Raw genomic sequence first — 21470 nt, 5'->3', positions numbered from 1 at the left:
TTCTTTCAAGCACTTGTTTTTTTGTACGCAGAAGACACCAACGTATTTGTGGAAGCTCCCAGCCTCCCAGCTCTTTTTTACAATGCAACGCTTGCACTCGACAAACTTGACGCATGGCTACGGTCTAACAAGCTCCTGCCTAATTTTCAAAAAACGTCGTACGTTATTTTCCGTCCCTCTCAAAGGACTCTCGATTTCTCAAATTTACAACTAACGTTCGGAAGTCATTTCTAACTCAAACTGTAACACGCGCTACCACTGTTAAATTTTTGGGCGTCCTCTTACACGAAAATTTATCTTGGCAGCCTCATATTAACTTGGTTAGGAGCAACATCACGCCTGGCCTTTATGCTTTATCTCAGCTGAAAAACTTTGTCTCTGTTAACACTGCTCTTATGGTCTACTATGCTTTGATTCATTCTCACATTACATATGCTGTAGAGGTTTACGGCTTCAGTTATCCTAGTAACCTTCAACCTCTCCTCCTCGCTCAGAAGAGGGCCCTGAGAACTATTCTAAATTTGGAACCCCGTCAGTCAGTTTCACATGAATTCCGGCTCTTGGGGATACATTCAGTATATAACCTTTTAAACTACAAGGTCGCTTTAATGATGCACAAATTGTTTTATGTCCCTACCAGTAGATATCAGCTGGTCATGCAGGTCTCTGAAACACCTTACTCTCTTCGACATGATGTAACCAGACTTCGGTACCCCACCTCACGAACTAACTATGGGCAGTTCTCGTTGATAACTTTTGGTAGTCAGATCTGGAATAAGTTACCAGAAAGCTTCCGTCATATCAACAATTACATCGAGTTTAAATGGAAGAAGTCATTTTCTTTAAGATTGTTGCTTTTCTTTTCTGTTTGTTTTTGCAGTGTCGCAGGTTAAACTGCTTGGTGCTCCTCACTCTATACCTATAACATTCCTTGTATTTGTAGTTTGGACTGTCATACAGTCCAGTTCTGTTCTATGTATGTAGTAGAAAACGATGATAAAAAAAGACTCACTACATGAAATTGAAGACGTCATATACATGTACAAAAAAAGAAAACAGAAGTGCGAGGAGTCAAGGTGCAGACTATGTTTTCTACCAATCAAAGTGTTACATTCATTTCGATCGACCGTCACATGCTCACAGTCAATCACACAGCACACAGGCTGTGCGGGGCAGTGTACAGTAATAGGCGGATTTTCCGTACGCAAATGACTCCCATGGGGAACCATGACTTCTGCCACAGGAATATTATATCTTAGTGTTCTTTTTATTTATTTATTTTTCGGTCAGGTCAAAGTCTGAGGGCCCAGTTTTTCATACTAAAACACTTGCGGAGAAGCCAAAATAGGACCATTTTCGTGATGAACATTTGGAAACCGCCATTTTGGGATTGCACAGCGCTTTCGGGAATTTAGATGCAAATAGTCTTTCGCTGTCCAACAGCTTTCGACAGTATGACCACGTCTGTTCAGTAAATTGTGTGGCAAGTGCTCGTGCAGCCGTCACTCCGCAAACTGGCCGCAACTGTCGATCTCAGACAACGTGTACACGTAACAGTCACGCAAATACAAGCAGGTCGCATCATACCAGGACGTCTACCAAGTTGCAGCATCCAAATTCCCTGACTTTTGCAGGTTTGCACTATTTCAAGGGAATTTCCTGACCAAAACAAAGGCAACTTTGTGAATTCTGCTTCGTTTTGATACAGATATTTCATAAAAGAGATCATTTGTTGAGTGCTAGCGAGGCTGGCCTATTATTCTGCCTCTAAGCTTGACATATTGTCGAACTGCTACTCACAGCAGCGATGCTGCAGCATGGCGGCTCAACCAAAGATCGACACTCTAAATTCGCTGTGCATTGTCACGACACTTCTCTCCCATTTGCCCTCACTCCAGCTTGGCAGAATAAAAGCGCTAAAAACACGAGGACAACGGACACACAGTTAGCGCACTAACAACATTTATTTTTCAACAACACCGTTCCTTAAAAAGGCTCACGAATTCCCTTTCCTTCGTTGTCAACCCAATGGAAGCGCTGCTGACGCACTTGTCACCCCCCTCCGCTATCAAAAAAGCTTCCCAGATTTCCCGTTCTCTGCTATCAGAGAACCTGCCCTTTATCTGCGTGTCACCAAACAAAGGTAGACACCCACAATCCCTCACATGTAAAAAAAGATTACCAGAACGTGCAGATAGATTATACTTGTGCTCTCTCAATCGAACATTTAAACACCTTCCTGTTTGGCCCAGATACATGGACCCACATGACAATGGAATTTCATAAACAACATGAGAAACACAGTTAACAAATCTATCCCTATGCTTCACAACGCATCCTTTCTTTTCAACCCCCCGAACATCGTTAACTATTGCATGTCGTTCGAATACTCTCTTGGAACATCATATATCTTGCCCATATTTCTGGCGTACGATTGGGGTATGGATGGTATCACCGGAATGCCAGCTAAGCACTTAGCAGACAAAAGGTTGCGGGCGGCTGCTTCGGACCGTACGGAGACGAAGAGAGAACCATCTCGGTGGAAACGGTGGTGCATAACCTGTTGTTGGGTTAGCAGGCGTATCTCACTAGCGACCGCATTAGGATTCACCTTCCAGAAGGAGTAGTCAGTAGTTGCTGGTCGAAACAGTATGGGAAAACCGCCGGCTCGGTTCTTCTTGTAGGTGACAGTGGTGAACGGGTCATGAAGTGAAGTGGCAAGGTTGCTATCGTTCATCGCATCTGTCTGCTGAGGAGCTGGCGGTGCCGAAGTGTCCATGGTGTTATCGGGAACATTCACGATCTGTGGAATGGTGGGATCACCAGAGGAAGGGCTCCCTACCCGTTGGCGTTTGGCGGGGCTGACGGGGACCTGTTGACCTGTGGTAAGTGTCATAGAGACGTTGGACCTCCCGTCCAGATTACGGCGGGAGGTCCGTGATGGTTCGATTTCCTTTTCAACGGCTCTGAAAAAGCCTAAAGGCTAAAGGCTGTTCCACTTCACAACGACGGTTATCCTCGTTGCTCTTGCATGGTTAAGAGCTCTCGGATGGTGCTCTTGAGGATCTGGAGCACATTCTTCTTCATTGCCCTCACTACGAAGCTTCCCGAACCACACTCTCCGAGTCTTTTCGTCAGCTGGACTCTCGCCCTTTCTCCCTACCGAAATTGCTTGGTCCCTGGCCCAATCCAGCCCAGCAACGCTCTGCGCTCAAAGCTCTTCTGACATTTCTGGACACCATCGGACTTCGATCGTTATTGTAAAGGGGCTCGTTATTTTATTCCCCCCCATTCCACCAAGCACTGGGGTAGAGTATCGCCTGTTGCGATGAAACTCCCCACTCTCCAAGGCCGAAAATAAAGTTGTTGTTGTTGTTCGTTTCTGAGATGAGAGAGCTGCTTCGGCGGCGCTGTCCGCCAGTTCATTGCCTTCGACACCGCAACGGGCGGGAACCCATTGAAGAGCGAGCCTAGTCCTGCTTCGTAGACTAGGTTGCAAGCGATTAACACATCCAAAACCAACGGGGCGGAGGAGCCTCGGATGCCAGAATTTTCAATTGTTGCAGCGCAGATGCCGAGTCAGTAAAGACCACCCAATTCCGGGGTGGGAATGGAACGATGTGCTGCAAAAAGAAAAGCAGAGTGTGGCGTAGAGTTCCGCAGCTGTGGATGATGTACAATGCCAAAGGCGACGTCCTTGAACTATGCCCTCGTCGGGGATGACAAATGCTGACGCGGACTTGCCATTTCGACATGCGCCATCGGTGTAAGCTGCGGTCGAGGTGGAAAACTTCGCGTCGATGAGAGCATAAAAATGGACTCGAAGGACTTGAGGGGGAACCTGAGCTCTGCTGACCTGGAGGTCAGGCAGACGTGGGAAGGTGGGTGGCACAGGCAGAGCCCAGGGGGCGTTTGGCGGTGTAACAGTCCTAGGTGTGAAGCCGGTAAGAGCGGGCCGTGTCCTCTGCGCCACGCGATGAAAATCACTTTCAGGACGGTATAGAATTTTCCTGAGGAGTGGGTGACGGGGAACGTTCGCACGCAAACGCAGGAAGTGTCGAGCCGCTTCCCGCTCACGGAGGACCTCCACCGAGAGTTCTCCAGCTTCAGCTAGGACTTGCCGTGTTTCAGTATGTATCTGGCGTACTTGGCAGTGCGGCTGTAGGAGGTGCATGGACTCACCACTTCCTGGTTTATCAATTTGTCCGCTCTATGAATTCGGCAAGATTCCGAGCGATACCGGGAGCTAGTGCGCGGCAGTCGAGTGGGAAGGTATAGGCGCTTTTATCATCTGGCGAACCGGTTACCGAACCATATTCTTTCAGTTCTGTTCCTGTTCGTTCAAGGGGAGAGAAAAACTGTATATGATTCAGTTCGGATTCAGTTCGGCAAAAAATGGCGTTTCTTGCGGATTTCGGTTACGGTTTAGTTCCGGTTACGACCCCTGCTTCCATGTGCACACCTTTACAAAAGAATAGCATTTTTTTATAGTGACATGAACAATAACATCCCTATTGAAAAATCCCGTATGAGACTCATATGGTTCCTATATCAGTTTGTATGGTTCCCGTACAGATTCGTATGGGTCCTATATTTATACATATGGACCGCGTATGAAGTCATATGTAGGCAATATGGCATTCTTATGGGTACCGTACGGAGTGATATGGAGTCAATATGATACTTATGTGGGCCTCGTATGAAGTGATATGGGGCCGTATATCACATATCTTTCACCCATATGAAGTGATGTGGCAGCAATATGGGTTCCATACGACGTCGTATGTGACAGCAATAGTACACATATGGGGCCGTATGATGCACATTAGGATAGTATGGGGGACAGGAATCACACATGACACATAATTCGAAACGTTGATTCTGCCACATAGTTATGGGTACAATTATGCCAAACTAGTTTTTGAAATGGGCCACTTAATTGCGTCACGCACTTACCTTATAAAAATGGATTGCGCGAAAAAAATGTGTGTCACTGCCCTGGAGGAACGTGCAGATAAATAAACTCACTGCTACGTTCCTGTGTTAGGGACTAAATAGTAACGGACGGACGGAAACGATGCAGAAATAGGATACACGCTCCGAACAACACGTGAGTTGACACACATGACTAGGTTAGGTCAGGTTGGATGATGTCGCTTTTTGCTGAGAATACAATTAGTTATACCTTAACAAGGATTTGTCCTGCTTTCTAACCTGTTCCCGTACTCAAAATATCGATTCTTCAGGTATTTATCTGGAGTACACGGATAGCCTGCTCAAGACTCTTGGGGACCCTAGTGGTTCATGGCAGTAGTGAGTCTCTTTCGACTGACGGTGGTGTCGCTTGATGTGGTAGTGCGTCTAATATAGAGGCCTAAAATGGTCCTATCAAGACGCTATTTGTTGTGACGGATTCCGCATTCCTCCCCCTTCACGAGCACGCCTAAAGTTTCTGAGAAATCCTAACGGTAGCCGACAAATGTGAAAATTTTTGGCTTCCATCAGCACATATACGACACATTCGGAGCGCCGTCACTCCCGCGGCGTTTGTCGGATTCACGCCAAAATTTGCGTCCAAATAGGTCTCGAATAGTTCTATGATCGGCCAAATCACACCGCGGTCCGGTCTTTAGCGGTTCGGAAATTGTGGGTGAAGACGCGTTCGCGACGCTCTTTTTGCAAACTTTGGGGTCCTTTTTAGGAAGGAAGCTCACGTCCGACGATGTTCATTTTTTTGTAACGTACTCTACATGACGTACCAAACGTGACAAAATTGACCGCAGCTCTGTAACTTTAGCGGCTCTCCAGTTACCGGTTTCCGTGTTTGCACTCCTCACAACAGATGTGACGGGCGGCCGCATTTTCCTAAAACCGCCCCAGTTGCAGCTACATAGTCGTGTGTAACACAGTTTTGAAGGTCTCGACGTGCTCTTTTCAATCGAGTTTGTCTTATAGGCCCGCAAAGTTTCGTTCTCCAAGATAAGATATTGGCTTTGTAGTTTTTCGACGCCGGCGTGTCTGGGTGACGACGCCCCGAAACGCTTCCCGCTGTTCAGTGCTGTAACTTGCTTACCTAACGCCCGATTTACCCGAAATTTTGTGTGTGCATGCTCCGTACCCTGCACTACAAGTTTCCGATTCGGACCACCGGTCAATTCCCAGCTGTTAGGGCGTCATTGCGAAAATTCCTGACGCCGACCCCCGTTCCGCGACATTTGTCTCAGTGTTTGGGTTCGAACCCCACGGCAGATCCGAACCTCCCTCTGACGGGCACACGTACTCAAAGCGGGCAAGATGTAGGAACTTGTGACACCTTTTTATCTCTCTCCGTTCTCTAGTTAGGATCCCGTGGCAACGGCGGCTTCCTTATATATGGGGTGCGGGGCATTTTTTTCGATATTGGGTGTTTCTTGGCGTAGGAAGGTGAATGAGGTCTCGTTTTGACGGGGAAAACGTCCTCTTTCCGATAGCATTGTTGTCGTGCTCGCGCCGATTTCCGTTCTCTTGATATAGCACGAAGAGCGCCGCGACAGTGGCGCCCCCGACGCCACACTCTGCATCCGCCACTGCTCTCAGTCGACGTTGGAGCACCGGAGGTGAGCGGTCGCGTGTTGTCGTCGTTCCTGTTCTGGGTGTTTCGGGGTGGCGTTGGTGGCTCGGACTGTTCTGACTGTGTGTTTGTGCCTTGCTAGTGATGTCTGGACATGTTTCTCTGTTTGTACGCCTTGGAAGATACGACCAGAAGCCGTTGGATTTCGTGAATGGAAGGTTAGTTGTGAGGCTGCTGTGCCATGATTCATGCACGGTTTGCTTGGTAACATTCCTAGGGTGTGGGTTCCTATTACTTTATGCACTCAGTGTGATTGCTACCCCTCTTGAGTCCTGTTACCTTATGCTGAACTCAGTGTGGTCGTTGCCGTAGTCGTTAACCGATATCGTCACTTAACATCTGGTGAAGATGTCACATGTGATGCTTCATTGGCCTGTTACAAATGTGGAATCATTGAATTTCAGACGCTTTTGACAGATTTGTTTCTGTGCACAAGACAAATGGGCTGTCGCACTCCCGACGTAGGAAATGAACACACACGTCGCTGAGATCTTAAAAAACAAAGTAAGTTAAGCTACAGGTCATTGCAAAGATTTTTACTGAGTTGTGTTTCCTGCGAAACAGGTAGGGTGTGCACTTCACCCATGCAACTCCAATGTCTGCTTCATGGCAGTGCAAGCTTTTACAACCGTGCCCTTGAATGTAACAAGCCAAATAAACTGGATAACAGAGAAAAGTTTCCTGGTTCTTTTGCCACTATGTTCGCGTAATTATACTCAGCTTATCATACCTACATTTTTCTAAGATCTGTACTGCTTTCACGATGTATCCTCCCCTTTGGTGCTTTGTGTGTAGGTGGATTTTGGTTCCCCACTATGTGTCAACCCTGTATAACCTTCACTCCGTATCGTCATACGACCGTTACCCGACCAGCGGCTTCTTCAACGTGGTACATAACCTTATGCTCTCTGTGCCCCGTATAAGCCGTCTCATAATTCCGTTGTGGCTCACACAATCATGTGGGTCTATGGGTCACATGAGAATTGTATGGGACACATTTATACGGGATTGTTGGATATGGAGATTCTCGTATGGCTCATACGGGCCATATGAGGACCCCGTATGGTCTATATAACTCATATGTCCATATGACACATAACCCCATGTTCAATAATGCCATATATATGGGACCCGTATTTATTCGATATGGGTTTTTTCAATAGGGATTAGTAGCCAACATTAATTGATCAGCCAGCTTGACTGGACAATATGCAATCATGTTTATTAAAATTATTCTGGACAAAAAATGATACCTTGTTATAGTGTGTCAGCTCCCTCTGCTCAAGTACCCCAGCTTTTCTTTGCCTTGTCTTCTTCGAATGGCACTGCTGCCACTGCACCTTATTCCATGAAATAATCAGTAAGGTGCTCCCTTACTTCATGAGCGGCGCTACAATACATGCCACCGTGTTTATCGCCTAGTCATAAGGCTTCTTGCACAGTGACACAGAGAAAAATATTTACAGGCACTTCGCATACGCTGTCCAGCGCATACCTGTTTTTGGGAACTGTGCCAGTGCTGGATTTTAAGCTTCGTATGCCCTCCAAGTTCCTTGCACTTTCTCACCCATCAGTGCCCTGCCGATTCACTACGCCAGTAGGGTAGTAGGACGCTCCCAACGAGTCAGATTCACTGAGGAGGAATTTGTGTAGCGCTACACATGCAGCTACTAAGCGCCTGATGTTGGCATCCTTGCCTGCATATCGGCTGCGTAGGATTCGCCACCGCTGAGCAAGAACACCAAAGGCATTTTCGATTATTCTTCTACACCGAGAATGGCAGTAGCTGAATATCTTGTGCCGCATCGATGTCATGCCTGTACAGAAGTCTTCATATATTTAATTTCCTTCTGGTTTTTCAATAAATCATGTCCTGATGCACATTCTTCTGAAAAAAAAAAAAAAAAAAACAGCCACTCTGATGTTCACCAGTAAGCATTGTAATGTATGCAAGTAACCTTTATTTGCACCCCAGCTGAAAATAACACTGACACAGTTGGATGCTACCCTCACATAGGTCGTGCAGTGTGTGTGCAGCCATGTGAGAGACCTACATTGGAGACCAATCCAGAGTACTCGCAACAGAGAACTCTTTCTAACACAGACACACACCGCAAAAAATTGTGAAACGCACTTGTTCGCCTTTACATGGCATGTCTGCATAGCAAGTATGTAACAAACAGTTAAAAAAAGAACTGAGGAAAAAGTGCTGACACCAGGACTCTTGCCTTGACCTTCCTGATTTCCGGTAAGGACGCTACCATTACGCCATGCCAGTAGGGGTCTCTCCTGGGCTTAGAGTGCTTCAAGCACAAGGGCGACGGACAACCAATCATTCTCTCCTACATTATTCTCACTCGCACATTCATTTAGACACGAGGCAGAGCAACACAATGTATATACAACATCAACAAGAATCACCTCATGTCTGAACGAGTGAGGGAGTAAGAAAGATGTAAGAGAAAATGGGAAAAATGTGATTGGTTGTCCCCCCTTGTACTTGAGGCACGCTAAACTCAGGTCCTGCTCTCGTGGTGTAGTGGTTGCATCCCTGACCAGAAATCAGGAGGGCTCTGGCGTCAGAACCTTTTTCCAGAGTTCTTTGATTTCATTGATCCTTGGACGTTGAAGGCTTATATGTTTGTGACCTGCCTTGCCTAATTCTCGTTGTGTACGTTATATTTAGGGTTCTGGGTTTTCGGATTAATCCGAAAAACTCCGCTTGGCAGATGTTTTCCCTGATAACCGGGTTATGTTATTGGCCTCCTTTTGTGTCCTGGGTTTCTTCTGACCTCGGATACTGACCCCACCGCAATATAACAATGGTTTCTGTGACCTAGCGTTTCCTTCGACGGTTATCTCGACCACTTGAGGATTCACCGGCCGGGTTTTTCCCTAGCCTGTTTTCCGATTTCCTTGTCCTACATGTCACATAAGCACTAAAATAAGCATCGAACAGTGGTCATACAGAGTGGTCTTTTTGAAATTGCAACTAGTTACAGTGCTGACGACAAGATGGGACGCAAGCGAAAACTGCCCTGGGACTACGTCAAGTAGTACCCTGATTTCGAGGAGTTCACGTCGTTCCTCGATCGCGATGCAGAGGTTGTCCTATGTAAGTATTGCCGCGTAACTGTGAACACACAGAAAGGGTGCTTTCGGAATTGCGGAACACCTCAGCGTGCTTCGCACGAAATGTATTGTTAAGGTTATGTCTCTTTAGTGTTGAAGCAATAAATGTGACAACTGCGTTTTCGCTGCACAACTGTGTGTGCGTCGTCAAGTGCTCTCCGAATTTCGGATATTAACTGAGCTGTAAATGATACCAAACCAAAAAAAATCAGTTTTTTGAAAATGGAATAAACTTCGAAAAGCATCCTCCGGTAACACCCAGAAATAAACTCCGAAATCCCGGAACCCTAGTTATATTCGATTGACTGCTGAAAAACATTGAAAATATACTGCATTCCTGAATGTATCTGGCGTACTTCTCTTGGGGTACGATCGCACAAGGAATGTCTCAAGGCGAAATGCCTCATCTCCCACGTAAAAGTAAGAAAGTTCTGGACGCCTTCCGACTTTGCTTGCAGGGGAGATATTGGATCGTGCGGACACAACATCACTCGGAAGAGAGGACTGCGAAAAGATGCCCCCATCAATGGCGCCTGCCGTGGTGTCCGATTTCCACATAAATAAATCTGAAAGGCAATATATCATTTTCTTCAAGTGTCTCGGCATGTCTGAAGGCTACCAAAGAATACCGGCGTATAAAATGCTAGGAATGTCCCTGTATGATCAACACTAATCTAGGTGCTTGACTGGATGCTAGCCATTCAACAAAAAGCAGTTGCCTGTAGTAGGCATCGCAACAACAACAACTACATGAATGATTATGGGATGAGGTGATTCACCGCAATAGTTGAGGCACCATATCTTAGTGCCTGGGTTAGTACATGAGTGGGATGACGATGAAAAAGATGATGCATACACACTCGCACACACACACACATGACTGACGCAAATGAGATATCACACACGTCGGTGCGTCGTAACAGATGGGATAGTAGTTCATCCAGTCGCCTACCGGAGATGAAATGCAGTGAAGAGCACGTCTCCACATTCATGGCAACAGCTCTGAGGTCACAGGAGTTCAAGCAGGTTAGAAGACGTCAGGAACACATAGAATGAGTGCAGGCATTGACGGTGCTGCATAGGCTTAGACCAAGGACCCAAGGTTGCTGCAAGGCTGAGCGATTTGTTGTTGAGACGGGTCAGTTGGGACTGGAGCAGTGCTCTCTCCGACCTGTATAGAGGGCAGTCGATGAGGACGTGTTGAATGCTTGCCACTATGCCGCAGTTGGAACACGAGCTGGTTGACGCATAACCTAGTATGTGTCTGAACTGCGGTGTGAAGACCACATTGAGGCGAAGTCGATGCAGAAGGGAAGTGAGACAGCGGGGCAAACGGCCTGGGAGAGAAAACTTCATAGTTGGATCGACGGCGTGCAACAAGGACCTGTCTGTAACGTCCCGGCGATATTGTTGGGATGCCATTGGCAGGATCATCGCCGAGAATGCCCTCCTGTCACCACGGGTCAACATATTCGGTATCACCGCCTGACATTGTCTGGCAACAGCAGTTACTCTGTAAGCCTTATCATTCCCGCTTAGTCCATAGTGACCTGGGATCCACTGAAAAGCGATGGAGTGCCCTACGTCGCAAAGACGCTGAGCAGCGCTGAGGATGTCCGTGACAATTGGAGCCAGTGTACCTCGTGCACCCATGCACTGCAGGGCTGCCCTGGAGTCCATGTATACAACCCACTACCGCGGAGCTTCATGCACAGCATACCGCGGAAACGACAAGATGGCGTAAAGCTCTGCGGACGTAGAGGAAGTGCAATGTATCAGGTGATACCCGGACCGTTGGAATAACGAAGGCGGCCGATGAACTTACGGGTGTGGAAGACCCGTCGCTGTAGACGGCAGTGTAGTGTGCTCAGCGTAGACGCTTACCATCATGTCCAATGACATTTGGCGAATGACTAACGGTGGCACTTTATTTTTTTTTAAACGTTGAGTCCCGGAATGCCGGGGGTGATACAGGGCAGTGGCAGAGACCACAGGGGAAACGAAGACACTGTTGGCATTACTACAAACGAGGGAAATTTAGGCTTTGCTTCCGCAATGATTTTGAAGACGTTGCTCTGCTTGCACCAATAAAGTTTTGCTACCAATGGGTGACGGCGATGATGAGCGATCAGAATAAATAGTGACGTACAGTCTCCCTCGTCCTAAGGAATTGATATGTCATGAGCTTCAGCGATGACCATCCGCGATTTCTGCAGCTCTGGGGACCCAAAGACAGATCCTCAGGCTGCGTGCAAGGAAGCACCGAAGCCGCTGATGTTGTATCTCAGAAATGCCGTGAAGAACAGGAAGGGTATACACCAGTGAACCACGAACAAGAGCTTTGTGAACAGCCAGGAGTGATTGCTCATCCATACCCACTTGGCGCCAGCACAATGACAAAGGACGGAGGTCCACCGCTGAACCTTCTTGTCAAGGTAGTAGATGCGTTTTTTCCAGGATAAGTTGCAGTTCAGGACGACACCAAAAATCTGTGATGTTTCACCTTCTTGATCGGCGATCCAGCAAGAAACAGCTGATATCGGTGCATATGTTTCCTTGTGAAGGCGAGAGCTGCAGATTTGTCCCCCGATATATCCAAGCCGACTTCGGTGAAGAACTGCATGATTCTGTCCAGTGAGCTTTGCAGACGACGCCGAATTGCAGGTCTTGATTTTCCAACTGTCCAGATACAGACATCATCAGCATACATTGCGATATGGATGTTATGCAAGACTTCAGACCCACCATGACGATGTTAAATAATATAGGGCTTAACACACTACATTGTGGTACCCCGTGCGTTACCATGACTTCCGGTGTTGGTCCATCAGGTGTGGGCACCCATACAAATCTCTGCTGTAGAAAGTCTGCGAGCCACCGGAAAGGTTTAGCGGGAACACTAGCTTGTAATAGATCATGCAACACCACAGCATGGCTGCGGTGTCGTACGCTCTCTTCACGTCAAAAAAAACCGCCATTACGATTCTCTTATGGAACTTTGCTTGTTCGACAGTGGTGACAAGGCCAAAGACGGAGTCCATTGAACTCCGGTGCCGACGAAAGCCAGGCATCTCCTTCGGAAATACCCGGTGCCGTTCCAGCCACCATTCTAGTCGATGAAGCACCATGCGGTCCAGCACTCTGCCGAGGCAACTTGTCAGGCTGACTGGGCGAAACGATGCAAGGTCTGAGGAATGCGTCACAGGCTTTAGCGGAGGAACAACCAGGGCTTCTTTCCAACCCCTTGGCACCACGCTGTTGTTCCAAACAGCAAAGATGCCTTTGTAATTTCGGTCCACGCTTTCAGATTAGCCAGGGCACTGAACAACAATATGTTTCCCGTCCATTGCACCAATGCAATGAGGGATGTGCGATCATTCCTCAAACCCAGCTACCCCATATGGTACACAGGAAATCCAAAAATATGAAAGCACGACATCATGATGACGATGATGATGATAATAATATAAAAAACGAAACAAACTGCCTCAAGAATATGTGAACAACCCTACCAACATTCCTCCACTCGTCGACTGTTGCGAGACAAGTCACATGCAGAGGGAAAAGCGCATCCCAAGTGGTCTGACATGTTTCTGATAGGATGCCACACAAACGTTGCTCTTCCGATAAGGGAACTGAATGAGCTGCTGCATATGTACTCGCCCGCAGCTAAGAACCTAAACGCAATGACACAGCACTGTCTTCGATATCATGAAGCATCGCACAATAATTATTTACATTCATGTTGCATTCAGCAAGCAACAAGTACTCACTCGCGGTAGTACACCTAATCATTCGCTCGACGAAAGCCAGGAAGAAGGTAGTGGGGTTGTCCTACGCTGTCCCGTTCCCATAAACACGGATGCAGCCGCCACTTTTTCTTCTTCTTTTTTTGTTCTTGCTGCAGTCGAGGCCGTGCAACAGGCAAGGAGAATAGTTGTCAACAACTGCTCTTCACTGCCCAGCGCAATATAAGTGTCCATCTTGAAAAACAGGATTGGATTGGATATTTGTGAAAAGATGGCTACGAAGTAACAACAGATTCAAGTATATCAGCACAACAGACACACGCACTTGGATAACGTGCATAGACTCGAAACCTGCCATTCAATCGCTACCGTTCCAGGACACGAACAACACCCTAGTCTCCAAAATATACGATGTCCATCAAAACATGTTTCATAGAGTAAAAATGGTTATAGTCCAGTGGGTTCCCCCCCATTGTGGCATACCAGGGAGTGAAACTGCGGAAGCCACAGCAAGAATGGCTCACAACGATGTAACAGTGCCGTCCATACCGTTCACACCAGAGAATGCGAAATGTCTCCTCCCTCAAACTGCTAAGGAAAATTCCGTCAAACTGTGAAAATAATATCTTCGTCTAACAGTCTACTTAACCTTCATGGACCCATACACAGCTTTGACAACCCCACGGAGCGTACCACGAAGCTTACAGACAGTCCTCCACCGAACTCACCTGGGTGTGCTGCAAACAAATAGTGTTGTGAATTGCTACAGACCATCGGCTTCCACAGGTTGTCCCACGTGTGGCACCACCGAAGACACACTACACATAATAATGCAGTGTCCAAAGAACTCCACAGAACGATCAAAATTTGAGAGCATCCCGGCTAAGCTGAATGATCGACCCTCTCTTTCGTGAAGATCATGGGAGCCTGGTGAAATGAAACACATCAGACGACCGCATTAGCAGCATTGTGCATCTATTCAAAATACCCCCACATCACAATCCTTAGCACCGCACCTTAGCAATCCTTAGCAATCAGCACCGGGAGGTACCTCACATCCCAAGTTATGTGCATATGTATTTGTGTGTGTGTGTGTTGTCCCATGTGTGTCCCATTTTATTCATTGAAATTGAAACGAAATTGCGCAATTACGCTCTGTGCTTGTCGAATGAGGCTAGAAAATTCTCGAGTAAAACAGCCACAACAAATACATGTAGCGACGATGGATGGAGAAACTTGACAATCAGTGAAACAGTACGTGTGGTATACCAATCTTGCTTTTTGAAGCCGCTGATAGCTGATGTCTGCATGAGACAACTTGTAGCCTCCTTACCCACATCAGGAGGTTGAGCGAGCGCGGAAGCGGGAAAGGAGGAAGGAGAGCAGTATTCATAAGGGAGTAGCGACATTGTTTTCGTTGCGTACATCGTAATTGCGTAATTGAAACGCTTTCAAGAAATGGAGCAGCAGAGCCCTGATGGGTGTCACCCAGCTCCAGTGTTGGTAAATAAATATGTATTTTCTCTCTCTCTCTCTCGTTGAGCAATCGACCGCTTTGTCTTCACTGGTGTCTCACCCAACCCTTGCAGTCACGCCTTTAGCATAGACGCGGCTCATCGTTGTTTTGCTTGAAGTCAAGGAAGCCTCAGTTTAGTAGGACACAGACATGTCTTCCTCTTTGAAACTGTTTGAAACAGGTATCTTTTATGCCACGTTGGGCAAAGACGGTCACCGGAGATCAAAGACAATAAGGGCGCCTTTCGTGACAAATTAACTGAAATTTTTTCGTACCTTTCACTTTCCTGCTCTGAACGGAAAAAGTTTCGGCACAGTTCTTCGACGCGGGAAGATGATGATAGTCACGAGTATGCAGTTGTAGTGATACTGGCAGAGTCCTGTGGGAGCTCCAGAGCAGGTGGGAGTAAGTGGCCATCTTCCCATGCATTTCCCCCTATTCTGCGCGTCAAACGCGGGCGGCAGCCATCAGAAGTCCCATAGTTATTAGCACAGAAATTTCTCCCCCCATAATTGGCGCAAAGTATGACGAGTCTGGTCACATTGTGCACAAAGTTCGATCACTGGTTGGATCCCAGTGGATTACAGATTCAATCCAAGCCATTAAATCGGTCCAAGTCAAGCCTAATGTCAACAAGCAGTGCGAAGGCGAAGATTATGCGAAATCGTCGGTTCCTGAATTGGAGAAACGTAATTAGCTGCAGAGTTTTGTGAAATTGGTGATTTATGGCCGTGTTTACGTCGTCACGCTTGTTGGAGTAGTGTTGTCTGTGCTGTGGTCCTTGGCTTCGCGTGTCATTTAGCGCTTTTATTGTGAAGAGTGACCTGCGTCCGTTTTTGTGAACTCGGTTTGAGTAGCGATGTGAAATACGCAGCAGGTGGATGATATACAGGGTGTTCAAAATTAAGCTGTCACGAGCGCTACGCAAACACAGCAATGACAGGAAACCGGATGATAACTTTACGCTGCTTGTGCAAGAAACAGGTGTTGCTAATTATGTAGCACCTATTTCTTACTCAAGGAACAGAAAAATAGCACCAGTTTTGCTTTTGTTCGCCTATTTATAAAGTGCTAGTGAAAGCTTAATTTTGAACACATTGTATATCATGCACCTGCTGTGTATTTATAGCACCACTATATAGTATTATTTACTATTTATGGCACTATTTATGGCACCACTATATAGTGCTAGCTGCATCATGCGTTAACACATGCATTAAGTTGTTTGCATTTAAGGGGGGAAAATGAATTGCACAAGCTGACGGTACTTGGCACAGAGCTCTGTAGGTCGATGCCCGATATGAGATCTGTCGTGATCTTGGCAGAATAGGTATTCGGCTGCACAAAGTACTGGGAAACGTGTAGGCGAGTGAGGCAGCCACACTTAAATTTGATGCAACAAATAAAATATGTTTATTAATGAAGTACCAATTTTATTACAGCGCAGTGCAACAAAATTAAGCTGTTTCAGGGGGTTGCCGACAGACTTGTAGCTGCTGTGAAGGAGTAAGTTAAACTCAAAACATAGATGTGGTTGCTGTTCCACAGGCTACCTCTGAGCAGATTACATTTGCGCCTGTCTTTTTGGTTAAGTATTCTCCCTGGATAAGGGAAGAAAAATGTGGAAGCACCGTCTTTTAGTTTCCAATCTGTAAATCAGGTTGACATCAGGTGCTGCTGATGCATTTGAGTGTTATGAGCTAAGTCATTGTTTTATCTTCTGTCTGAGCATTGGACCTCAGGTAAATAAGATCAAATATACCTTTGTCGGAGTTTATGGTCACCAACCTTAAATGTTGGGATGTCAAATGTACAGGGTTCGCCAAGATAAACTTCGGGGTTTGTAACGAAGATAAAACAAATAAGAACAGTGTCGGAAAGCTGAAGTAGATGTTAGAGGAAGTATTATGCCCCAAATTTTTATGTCAATAATGCCGCTTGGTCTGTTTCTCCACGGATAAATCGTGAAAAAAAAAATGGCGATGTCTAAACGGCTATACCTGTGTTTCAGCTTCTTTCCGTCAGATGGCGGAACGGTCGAACGCGGCGTTGCAGAGTACGACTCTGCAGTCAGTTCCACTTGTTCACTTGGTTTCGATGTCGTCTGCAACGCCGCATTCGGCCGGAGCTGAAACGCAGGTATAACCGATTAGGCAGCGGCGGTTTTCTAATTTTCACGATTTATCCACGGAGAAACTGACAAAGTGACAGTATCGACATAAAATTTTGGTGCATAATACATCCTCCAACATATACTTTAGCTTCCCGACACTGTTCTTAACGAATGGAAACAACTCAGTTGTTTCCATTCGTTAATTTCTGGGCGTTTGAGGCTTACTTGTCTGTGTCGTCCCTAATTGTTGGTCTGCCTCAGCCAAATCTCGTTGTTTACTGTTCTTATTTGTTTCATCTTCGTTACAAACCCAAAAGTTTATCTTGGCGAACCGTGTACTAGGCATAGTTTAGTTTTGCACGAACATAATTTTAACATCACACATATGCATTCATTTTTCCACTAAATAGTACATGTGATATGTGATTCTAGTACGGACAGAAACCATGTTCAACCTAAACTGGTGCTCAACTGATTCGGGGTAATGATCGGTTGGAGGTGCGTTTAAGCTAAAAAATTCAGACCGTAAATATAATGCCGTAAGTATGCAGGATGTTCGACATAGTTCGACACAGGTGAACCTCTATATTTAAAAAAAATGCATAGTGATCATGATTTATTTTATTGTATCAAATACAGGTAATATCCAGTTTATGAATGGTCAATGTTCCTGCAAAATATTCCATCAAATGAGATTTATCAATCGAGGTGTGAAGTTTTGTAATTATGAAGGGAATACATTTTGTTCCAGAGGGTGCTGTTAATAAAATGAGGGAATTTGTACACTGAATTTTCATCAATCGAGAGATGATTGAATTTCGTTTCAATGAAAATACCATTACATTGACTTTCTCTATAGCGAGCTGAGACTGTACATGCGCCCTAACCACGCCATGCTGCACTGTCGGTGTCGACCACTCCCCATGTAAAAGTCAACGACTGTGGCGACTACAAAGTCACGTTGAATCCATACCTGAGTGTGGAAAACTACCCGTTACCAAAGGTAGACGAAATGCTCAGTGCTCTGGCTGGAGGAAAACTGTTTTCTAAGATTGACTTAAGCCGAGCGTACCTACAGGTACTGATGAGCGCAGCGTCCAGGAAGTATTTAACCGTGAATACGCACAAAGGACTGTTTGAAGTCAATCGCCTGCCGTTCGGAGTTGCTTCGGCCCCGGCGTTATTTCAACGCATCATGGACACCATGTTGAAAGGCTTAGATGGAGTGGTTTGCTACCTAGATGATATTCTGGTAACCGGACGGACAGAAGCCGAACACATGGCGAATTTAGAAAGCGTGTTGAAATGTTTGAGCTCAAGAGGAGTGCGTGTCAAGAAAGAGAAGTGCGAATTTTTGAAGTCAGAACTGCAGTTCCTAGGACATGTAATCGGGATGAATGGCATTTCCACGGCACCAGAGAAGGTGCAAGCGATTCTTGAAGCGCCAGCTCCCAGTGACAGGAAGCAACTTCGCTCATTTTTGGGCATGGTCACCTACTATGCCAAGTTCCTGTCTAAGCTATCTTCGATTGCGTACCCATTAAATCGACTTCTCAGCGAGAAAGTAAAGTGGACGTGGTCATCAGAATCTCAACGCGCATTCGAGGCCCTCAAGAAGGCTATGGCATCTGCGCCGGTGCTTCAGCACTACGATCCTAGGTTGCCGCTTCAAGTGTCTGCTGACGCCTCACCGTACGGCGTTGGAGCAGTATTAGCGCACGTGGATAGTGATGGGACTGCGAAGCCAATAGCGTATGCTTCAAGAACTCTGACAGAAAGCGAGAAGAACTATAGCCAAATTGAGCGCGAAGCGTTGGCTTTAGTCTTTGCAGTGAAGCGTTTTCACTGCTACATTTACGGGAGAAGCTTTTGTCTGGTCACGGACCATAAACCACTAGTGACGATCTTTGGTCCAAAGACAGGGATTCCGCCCATTGCAGCGGCGCGTCTACAGAGGTGGGCAATAACGTTATCTGCCTACACTTACACGCTCAGCTACCGAGCAGGAGAGCAGAACTACGAAGCAGACTGTCTGTCCCGCCTTCCAGTGAAGAATGATGGAAGCAAGGTGACGGATGTTGTGAGCGAATTTTATTCCATTCGCTTGGATACTTTTCCCGTACAGAGCTCAGATATAGCTCGAGAGACAGCTCGTGACGACGTATTAGCACGGGTTACACACTACGTCCTGAAAGGTTGGCCACGCAAGGCCACTGATGATGACCTCAAACCATACTACGTGAGGAAGCTGGAGCTGACATACTTCAGGGGTTGTCTTATGTGGGGGATACGAGTAGTGGTTCCTCACAAACTGAAGAAGGAAGTACTCCAGGAAATACACGAAGGGCATCCTGGCGTAGTTCGAATGAAAGAGACAGCACGAAGTTATGTATGGTGGCCATCGGTAGACTGCGATATCGAAGACTTGGTATCTTCTTGTGAAGACTGCCAACAACAACGGAGCGTCAGCACCGTCGCGCCACTGCACCCCTGGGCTTGGCCGACGAAGCCCTGGCAACGCATCCACCTAGATTTTCTGGGGCCATTTCAAAGAACTAACTACCTGGTTGCGGTAGATGCCCATTCGAAGTGGCCCGAAGTGTTCGAGATGAAGTCCACAACTTCAGAGGCGACAATACGAAACGTGCGTGAACTGTTCGCAAGATTCGGGATGCCAGAAACGATAGTCACGGATAATGGCCCCCAGTTTTGCTCCCGAGAGTTTGAGGCATTCCTCAAAATGAATGGAGTGAAGCACGTCAGGTGTGCTCCTTATCATCCGTCGAGCAACGGTTTGGCGGAGAGGTTTGTGCGCACTGTAAAGGAAGCGTTGCGCAAAGACATGCATCGACCGGCCGACATTCGACTGGCTAGTTTCCTACTAAGCTACAGGAACACAGCACACGCCACGACGCAGCAGTCACCTGCGCAGCTTTTGTTGAACAGAAATCTTCGAACGCGGCTAGATTGCCTCAAACCGTCAACTGAAGACGTCGTCCGACGAAAGCAATTCACGCAAATGCTGGGAAGACGTTCACAGGAACGTTTCTTTGCAACTGGAGAGCATGTGTATGTAAGGAATTTCCGGAATGGACCACGTTGGTTACCGGCAACTGTGCTGGAGAAGACAGGACCTGTTACATACCGCGTACACATCAGTACAGATAGGGGACCATTCGTCTGGAAGAGACACCAGGATCACCTGCGACGCAGAACTTTGACGGTCAGCGGGGGTGTGTCAGTGTCATCAGCCCCGGAGCTTTTGACATCGGAGAATGACGCACAGGAATGTACTTCGTCCCATCAGCCACTGGTCAGCACATCACCTGCCAGGGCAGCAGCGGCACTGACAGAGGAGCCTGTTGGGTCACCTTCAGTCATCAATGGGGCTCAGGTTCGAAGGTACCCTACACGTGTGCGACATCCACCAGAACGTTTCCAAAGTACATAGAAGTGTTGTGTGGTAAAAGAAAAAAGAGAGAAAAAAAAAAGAGAAGTGTGCTACCAGTGAAAGCTTTAGTGTTTTGGTGGTTTAGAAATAACTCATTTTTTTGTGCATGTCATAACAATATTTAAACTGAAAGTGCGAGGTGCCCACTTATAGTATTTCCTCCTATTATGTACGGGTTGTACTTCGTTGTTAAGGGGAAGGAAATGTGGTGTTTGTTTTGTTGGCGCTTCGCCGAGGGTCAGTTGCGCGTGCATCGCGTGAACACTTCGTCATCTATCTTCGTTCTGGGCAGCAGCCCTGTTTTGCTGTAGCCGCATGTTTCGACTTGGGCAGAAATAAAGCTACGTTAACCTTTTGGATATCGCTGGTCTGTCTGGAGTGAAGACGTCAAGATACTACATGAGCAGCCAAGATGTAGAACATGTCGTAGCACATTAGCCTTTGATGTAGACAGATTTAGTGCCTGCAAACTTTGCTGGAGATTCTTCCTTGGTTTTGGTATTATTGCATAGAAACCTAAGCCAAAATTTTGTGATTAGTAAACACATTTTAATTATTTAACATGTGCCCTTGTTATTTAACCAACCAACATGTGCTAGATGAATATGTCTCACACAAACTGCTTGCCCACCCGTGTAAGACCTTTTTAAGATGTTCTCCTTTCCTTTATGTAACACGTGCATTATTATGCACCCTAAAATGTGCGGGAAATAAGGTCTCCAGCATACAGGTGCATGCGTCCCCATCACAAGTGAGCCTTTCTGTGAAGGGCTGCTCATGGGATGGTGCAGCTTCTGCTTGGCATATGGGTAGAATGAAAGTATATCTGGGACAAATTTGATTATCTGAGTGCTTGTATTTTGTGTACCTTGAGGAAATTGCAAGGTGCTTCTTCATGT

General features: G+C 46.6%; 1 protein-coding gene and 1 long non-coding RNA gene across 2 annotated transcripts; both read left to right on the top strand.

Annotated features, from left to right (window-relative positions):
* Positions 1-6577: 6577 nt before the first annotated feature.
* LOC135383130 (uncharacterized) lies at positions 6578-7289 on the top strand. Its single transcript, XR_010419681.1, has 3 exons — positions 6578-6768; positions 7015-7114; positions 7175-7289. It is a non-coding gene; the product is annotated as an uncharacterized LOC135383130 (long non-coding RNA).
* A 10843-nt stretch (positions 7290-18132) lies between these two features.
* On the top strand, positions 18133-20571 carry LOC135384333 (uncharacterized protein K02A2.6-like). Its single transcript, XM_064613539.1, has one exon. It carries the CDS (start codon positions 18133-18135, stop codon positions 20569-20571), a length of 2439 nt encoding a protein of 812 aa, XP_064469609.1.
* Positions 20572-21470: the final 899 nt, after the last annotated feature.

The sequence above is a fragment of the Ornithodoros turicata genome, chromosome 2 (assembly GCF_037126465.1).
Source record: "Ornithodoros turicata isolate Travis chromosome 2, ASM3712646v1, whole genome shotgun sequence".
NCBI lineage: Eukaryota > Metazoa > Arthropoda > Arachnida > Ixodida > Argasidae > Ornithodoros > Ornithodoros turicata.
Note: the sequence above shows the minus strand (reverse complement) of the source record. Positions and strands in the feature narration are given on the sequence as shown.